Source organism: Limulus polyphemus, unplaced genomic scaffold, assembly GCF_000517525.1.
Source record: "Limulus polyphemus unplaced genomic scaffold, Limulus_polyphemus-2.1.2 Scaffold4162, whole genome shotgun sequence".
NCBI lineage: Eukaryota > Metazoa > Arthropoda > Merostomata > Xiphosura > Limulidae > Limulus > Limulus polyphemus.
Window position 1 is genome coordinate 62,978 of NW_013669772.1, and position 8,436 is coordinate 71,413.

An 8,436-nucleotide genomic window follows, 5' to 3' on the forward strand; every position below is an offset into this window, starting at 1 on the left:
TTTTAAATTAAGTTTTGTAATTCTTAAGTTAATTATTTTTCTCTTTTGGAATGTTGACTATCCAACATAGCTAAGGTAATTTTGATTTGATAGATTAAAATACTTTATACATCAGAAATTTTCAGATTCACATGCAAAATTTTATAACCTCCACATAATTATCAAACGTTTTTTAAGAAAAACTTTATATTTTATCTGTTATTTTCATTATAAAATCTCCATACAGTTCAGTCAATTTGACTGACCTCATAATCACCAGAAAAAATTAGGAAATAGAATGTCTAAAAATTATAACACGAAAATACAAATGTTTAGTCTAAATAGCTTAAATCTCATAACATTATATACATTATATTTATTATTTTTACTATATTGTTAGCCATGCCTGGCTAACATTACAGAAGTTGCAATGACATGGCGTATGTACACTCATGTTACCGTATCCAAGAATATAAAACTGGCGTTTACAAAGTAAACTGTCTTGGCTGTGTTTTAGCAGACTAGTATTTTGTAAAATACAGTCACATTTCAATTATAATACATTATTACTATTTACAAATAAGTTCTTAAACTTATTTTTCTTAAAACACAGAACAGTAAATAAAGAAGTATAACAAACAATTATCTCTTCTAGTTATGAACTTTGTACTTGCTTGCTGCTTGCTAAGTCTTATCAAATTTGCACATGGAGGATATGAAACGAAATAATTTTTTTTAGGTTTTATATATACATTTTGAAATAACTAAAAATTTTAAATTACTATATCATTACTCTAGAATTCCACTATAATTTATCAAGCTTAGTAACTAAGCTGCATTTGGGTCTAAGAAAATATGAAATTTCGAGCTTACTAAAGTCTTACCTTATCACTTGGAATCTAGCATAAAAAGAAAGAGTTTGTCTCACGAATATTTCAAAAAAGCTGAGAAACCCATTAGGGGGACATTCTGAGCTTTTGATTGGTTATTCATATGTCATAGACAGAAGTAGGTGTAACGTAAGAGTTTCTAAAAATGGAAAGAGGTGGCCACTGTGTTTGAGTCAGTGAATGTAGCGATATCTCAGCAAATAGAAAAGAAAGGAGGTTCTTATTTTATATTCTATCTTTTCGGTTATCGGTAATTTGAGTTCCTAATTCGTAAGAAACTAAAGACTGTATTTGGACATCACAAACATCTAATTTGAACCAATGCTGCATTCAACATACCATGTGACACACAAAAATCGACAAATTTGATACAAAATTTATTGACATAAATTCATAAAATAGTAGTTGAATAAAATTTTTAATGCGAGTCAACAAACATGATGACATTGCCTTTGACCCATGTCGATAGGGATAATTATTCAGTAAAATTGGGCATTTTTGGTGCTGAACAAATAATACATAGGAAATGTAAGTATTTGGTCCATTTTAGATGTAAATTTTAACAGTTATATATATAAAAAGAAAACTAGTTGTATCACTCTTAGTGATAATGTTAGGCATGGATACATCAAGCTAATGTTACTGTTAGATTTTTTAAAGCTACATTATTGTATCTGGTTAAGTAGATGTAACAGCATTCTTGCATTTGAGTAGATAAGGTTTTGTAAGTGTATGAGCACGTTTAATAAAAGTAAAGGAGTTTATTTTTCATTGGTTATATATCAAATGTAAGTAATGTTATTTAAAATACCTAAAATGTTTTTTTGCTATTGCACATATACATATTCTTTTATTTATTTTTTTATCTTTAGGGCCTTGGAAGATGAAAAGAAGGCCAGGATGGGTGTAGTAGAATGTGTTAATCATAAACTAATAGAACCATTCACAGTTTTATATGAAAAGGAAGGTTTGTTGACTGTTGTATACTACTTTTTTTTTAATTCATTGATTCCAGAAATTTGGTAGGATCATATTTGTTCTATAAGATACTTAAGAATAAAAAAAATCATTAATAGGAAAATTATAAGTTGTGTGTGTTAATTATCTGAACAAAAATGCTGTACTTGTATGAAAACTTTGAGAAAAAGAATTTTTGGAATTACATAAGTTGGCCATGATTTTGAAACCTTAAAGCAGTTTATGCCACTATAAATTCACACTTTCTCTCTCTCTCTAATGGGCTTATGTGTTTTAAGCTGTTGGTTCAGTTGATCAGTCATTTAATAATTTTACTGGTACGTGCCTAAACTCACTGGTCTGCTTGATTTATGCAATACCATAATACTAGGCAAACAACCAAAATGGACAGGAAACTAAAGTGTACAGACAGAAGTTTTTTAGCAGTTGACATGTTATTGCACAAAGATGTACATCTTGTTATAAAGTTTGTCTTTGAAAATAAACAGTATTTGACATTACTTTTTACTGCAGCAGCAGTGTTTATTAGTGTGTTCAACAGTTAGTTTTGCTTTTATTTTCCTCAAAAGATATGGGAGAAAACTTCCTGTACAAGTTAAAGCACATATGATCCTGTTTTTTTCCTTCAAATATATCATGGCTAAACATCTATGTGCAGCTGAATAAGTAAAACAATGAATATTGAAGGATTTATCACAAAATTTCTGTGAAAGTATGTTATCCTACTGAAGATATGTGGTAGTCAATTGATACAACATATAAAAATTTAATCATTGAAATACCTGGGAATCCTCTGGGTTGTATTATAGGAATATTCAAGGCAACTACACTTCTGCAGGGGTATGACAAAAGAAGTTTATAATATATCTTACAGCACACATAGAAACAGATGTCATATCATAGGCCCATATAGTGCAATACAGTGAAAGAACTAATGATATTGGATGAAGTAATTAATGAATTTAGTGATTTTTTACAATTACTGTTGTTCAAAGCTTTTCCCAAGTTCATTTATTACTTCACTAATAGATGACACCATACAAAGGATGTTATAATAGCATTATTACATTGTGACCCACTGAATATGGAACTTTTATTTTTTACTATAGTCTATTCTACAGTTTTAGAACGTAATTAAAATTAATCCAGCAAACATTACAGCTTAAGACAACTTGAATATCTTTGGTAGATTCTCCTTGAAAAATGAAAACTTAAATGCCTGTACTAAAAGATGCTGATACAATAAACAATATTCATGATAATTATGCTTATTTCTGGAAAACAAAATATAATTTTCAGATGAATGAAAAACTTTTGTCCCATAAACTGCTGAGATAGAAATTACTCTTGATCCAAAACTTTGGAAGAAAAGAAAGCTTTTTTTAAACTACTTACAAGTTAATATCAAGCGGGTATCATATTTATGCAAAATTTTATGTTGCACCAATGGTTACATTACAAAATGTCAATTCATAAAAGGAATTTTTATTCAACAATTTCAGATTTTATTGTGTCATCTATGCTGCTTACAGTATTTTGCACTATATATATTTTTAATATCTTGGGTAATATATTCATACAACATTAATTTTCTAAACATTTGATAATTCATTCACATTAAATTTGTTTCTATTTTTTTTCTCTCTTTCATTACCTGCTGACTTCTGATGCATAGTTTTTTTTTACTTCTCATCTTGGACCCCTTTGTACAAGTACAGAAAAGTTTACACTTGTAAGCCAGACATTTATTAATAAAACCATGAAATGCTGGAGCTTCAAAGCAACTTGCCAGATTTGCATTTCTCCACACATTCAGTAACTATCTTTTCCACTTGTACTGGGAGACATAACATGAAATCACCGTTTCCTCCCTAACAATTTTGATAAATGGTCCATAAAAACAAAGTAAAGAAGAGTTTTAATCAGACGTATATAACTACTAGCAGTATCTCAACAGTCCTTTGTAAATCAATGATAAAGTTTTTGTTGGTATTCATTGTCAAATTCCATGTTCAATACTGACACTTTATGAAGGATGCAGGCAGTTACGTGAATGCACACTTGGGAACAGCATGCAGTTAATGTGAGATATAAGTGAAGAAGTATCTTTAGCAGATTTGCTTAAACTTTTACTGGTCCTTTCACTACTTTATATGTGCGTGTGCATAAAGATTGCCTTCTATTATTGTATGTGTTAAAATTGTTGTTATTTATAAAACTTGCTCTACATTTCTTCTTACAGGAGAACTGGTGGCCCAGTTTAAATTTACTGTATTACTCATGCCTTCTGGTTCACACAAAATAACCGGTGAAGCAGTGGATTGGGACATGTATGAAACAGAACATGACATTAAAGATGATACCATCAAGGTAAATTCTTTTCTGCCAGTTATATATAATTGTGGGAGAAGTTTCATATGATAAAAAACAAGTCTTTTTCTGACAAACAGTTTTTTAAGTTTCTGTACTGCTGCAAGATTTGTTTTGTGTTAAAGAAAAGAATAAGTCAGTTTGACTATGTATTCTGTAATGAATTTCAAAACATTAAGGACGTTTTCTTGTATTGTTAACAATAATACTTGGAAATGAGTCGCACATATATTATAAAATCCTACTAGTAAGCTAGCAGTAGTAAGCTTGCAATTAGGTTAACTGAAAAAAAAATTCTGGTGTAAATAGCTTTTGAAGAGTGGAATACAGTTTAATTTTCTTATCTGAAAGTATATATATATATATATATTAGTAATACGTTGTTTTTTCCTTAATAGTTTACCAAAACTACCACATTCGTGTGCTTTGCTACAGTAAACTGAAAATGTATTTCAGCATAGACCGCATTTGAACACTTCTAAACTATGAAAAAGTGGCTTTATTGTTAGCAAATTTCCTTCAATTTAATAATTAAACTTGTAAATATTGTATGGATTATTTTATTAGTGTTTTGTGCAACACTGTTGTTGATGTGTAATAGTTTTATATTGGCTGTCGTCGTTAAGCTACTCGATCATTTGTTTGTAATGAGTTTTTACAGCAATGGATATTTAAAATTTTTTTTTAAAGATTGAATTTGGTATTCGGGCTTTTAAAACTTAAGTCATTTTTTACTATATAAATTCTACAACATTTTAAAGTATGTGTGGTGTTAAAATAATCTTTGTTAAAACAAATGGCAAAATTCTTATCTGACATAACATCCTATTTATAGGCATTACTTAGCAAGTCTGTGGCACCTAAATCAGGAAAAAAGAAGAAAAAGAAAGCAGAAAAGGCAGTAGCAGAATCAGTGGAAGGCTTAGAAAAAGGAGATCCTAACATCAATACGAAAGGTGAAGACTGAGAGTGTTTAAAGGTAAAAAATAAAAACTTGAATTTAATGAAGGTTATTAAAAACTAATAAATTTAACTTATTTGATACTTAGCATTGATAAATGACATCTTTCATCTTTAACAAACTAATGATTTAATGAGAAATATCTGATCCAAAAAGCTTCAGTAAGTGACTGGTAAATTCAGTCCTTTTTCTTTTCTTAAAATAGTTTGCCTTTTTAACACAATCTCAGTAGTCTTATTCTTTGTGTACATATTTCCCTGTTATCTAAAGTACCTTAGAATCATGCTACCATCTTATACCCTTTTTTTATCATGCTACCATCTTATACCCTTTTTTTATCATGCTACCATCTTAGACTTTTTTTTATCATCCTACCATCTTAGACTTTTTTATCATGCTACCATCTTAGACTTTTTTATCATGCTACCATCTTAGACTTTTTTATCATGCTACCATCTTAGACTTCTTTTATCATGCTACCATCTTAGACTTTTTTTTATCATGCTACCATCTTAGACTTTTTTAATCATGCTACCATCTTAGACTTTTTTTATCATGCTACCATCCTAGACTTTTTTCTATTATGCTAACATCTTAGACCCCATCCCATAGATAATGTAGTATTTACAATTTGTATACTCTCATGAATTTTTTTTATCATCTGTTCATGGGCTTTGTAAATATTTGTTAGATATTTAAAATATCAATTCTTTATAATTACTTGCATCAGTTATTCACTGAATGTTTCTTTATTACTATAGGATAAAAAGGGCGAATTTCAATGAAGACTTACTAAACCAGCCGAGGAAGCAAGGATAGCCGGCCCATCATGATTGGTCATCTCATGCAGAAAAAAAAAGTGTACAGTACCTGATCTTATCCTGGCTGTGACGTGAAATAATGTTGCCTTTGTTCTTTGTATTTTTATATTGACTTTCTCAAATTAATGTTTAGAAAATTGATCTTGGTTAATATCATCACAATTGACACAGTATGAGAATTTTTTACTTCATCTTATTATTGTTTTTTATTATTATTATACCTCTTTCTGCATTTTTTCTTATTTAAAGTAGGACATTTAAAAAGGTGTCAAGGTTTGAGAAACATTTAGTGAAAGGAAGTTCTTTCAGTCTTTTGGTTATGGGAAAAAAAAGAAACAGGTTCTATTCCTGTTTAGTAGTATTTATTTGAAGCCTAAGCTATGAAGGTACAGTTGTAATTGTTTAGAAGTCTAACTTTGCACATGTCCATTTTGTTTTGTAAATAATGTGAACATTCAGTGGCGATAATATTTTTTTTGCATGTAATTTATAACATTTTCTGAAAATGTGTTACGGTAATGCTAATCTGTGAAAATTTATTTTATCAGTAAAAATGACTAATTGTGTAGTTTAAAATATACTTTTCAGTTAACATTACATAAATTTTCAGGAGTACTTGTAAGCTTTTCATTGTTTTTGAAGTCTTTTAAAACATTGGCTTTTTTTTTACAGTTCAGTGTAAGATAATGATTTAAAGTTATATTAATTATCTTTTGGAAACCCTTATGAAGTGTTTTTTATACATGATGTAATTGGCTGAGGCTGTGGGTCCATGCTTGTCTTTAATAAATAAAACGCCCTTTTGGAAAAATTGAATGTCACTGTAAGTTACTTCAAAGATGACATGCACTGAAATTATGTTAGACCATCGATTTTTCTTTTTATTGTTACCTTGCTATCAGCTTTGGTAACTTTACAAAGAAAAAGTTTTTACTGAATCATTTACATTACTGAAATTACCAGGAGTAATGTGCAGTGATATAGTTAAAGAATAATGCAAATATTCAAGGATATTTTGTTGTTTTTTGTCCCTACACTTTAAAGTCAAATTATTTTTAAGATTTTATTGATAACATGGACAGGTCAAGACTACATTCATTTTAAGCTTAAAACTCTGGATAGGAAAAAAGCCCAAAACAATGAAGTAGTTCAGTTTTGAAGCATCATTCAATAACAGAATAAAAGTTAAAAGCTTTTTGTACAGATTTTGAATTTTTATGAAAGAATATAAATATGTGAACTGACTCCTTTTTACTAAACCAATTAACATACTGGCATTTGTAACTTGCACTACAAGGTGTCCTAATAAAAACTAGACCAAAATATAGTTCTGTAATACTTTTTTTTAATATATTCTGTCGCACCTTATATTTTAATTGTTCATAGTACATTTGACCTGTCCATGTGTATAACTTCAAAAGCAATATTCTGCCAAAAAACGATCTGTGACATTCTGATGTACATCAATTTTCATAATATCTAAAGAATAAGAAAAAAGTAAGCAGAAAGGCAATAGCAGTGGAAGACTTAGAAATAGGAGATACTAACATCACCACTAAGGGTGAAGACAGACATTTTCTAATGTAAAGAATAAAAATAAAGAAACTTAAATATAATGAAGGTTAACATAAAAGAAATAATTTTACTATATTAGATATTGAATCCCTTCACTCAATACTTCAAAAATCTTTTTAATATTAACACATTCAACGTATGACGATTTTTGTTTCTTCAGGTTGTGCCTCTCAGTGGCTCAGCAGTAAGCTGAGGGTTTTTAAAACTAAACGTTTTGGTTTTGTCCCTATAATAGGCACATTATGCATATTTGCACTTAAAATTTATGTTATTGTTTTTATCCTTTTGTAGTCCTTTTAGTTAAAGTAGGAAATTTCACAGGCTGTCAAGGTTTGGGAAACAGTTAGTGAAAAGTTTAATCCATGTGTCGCATTCTGGTTAAAAATACCAAATGCCCAAGTTCCTACAGTCATGTGGTTTACAACCTCCAGTCTTCTTATATCTGAACACACAGAGACAAGGTTTTCCTTATATTATATGTCAAGATCATTGCAAACACAAGGCTGAGCATTTTGAAGAGTAAACAAAGCAGATTATCTTCATTCATTCTACCCCCAACTACAGTCAGTACTTAAGTCATCAGGTGGTTAAATATAGAGATCCACAAACAAATATAACTTATCAAACCTCACTACTTTTAAAGGTAAGGCTTAATAGTGCATTATATCTTTTAAAAGAAAAATAAGTGGGATAACTACAGCCATATGAGCAATAATAGAAGCTTTTTAGGCCTATATTATAGTTAACAACCAACTCTGTACTTTACATCTTGCTGTATATGATCAAACCTATTCCAAATAACTTTGAGCTGCTCATTTTTTATTATATTCTGATGTTTATGTTTCAGAATACATTTACAATA

General features: G+C 29.4%; 1 protein-coding gene across 1 annotated transcript in view; it reads left to right on the top strand.

Annotated features, from left to right (window-relative positions):
- The window catches only part of LOC106470693 (proliferation-associated protein 2G4-like), a 54,551-nt gene extending 47,741 nt beyond the window's left edge, over window positions 1-6,810 (top strand). Inside the window, exons 10-13 of the mRNA XM_013931254.2 lie at window positions 1,742-1,836; window positions 4,090-4,217; window positions 5,053-5,196; window positions 5,940-6,810. Coding sequence (XP_013786708.1) covers window positions 1,742-1,836; window positions 4,090-4,217; window positions 5,053-5,184 — 355 coding nt within the window. The 3' untranslated portion in view covers window positions 5,185-5,196; window positions 5,940-6,810. The remainder of the gene's footprint in view (window positions 1-1,741; window positions 1,837-4,089; window positions 4,218-5,052; window positions 5,197-5,939) is intronic.
- Window positions 6,811-8,436: the final 1,626 nt, after the last annotated feature.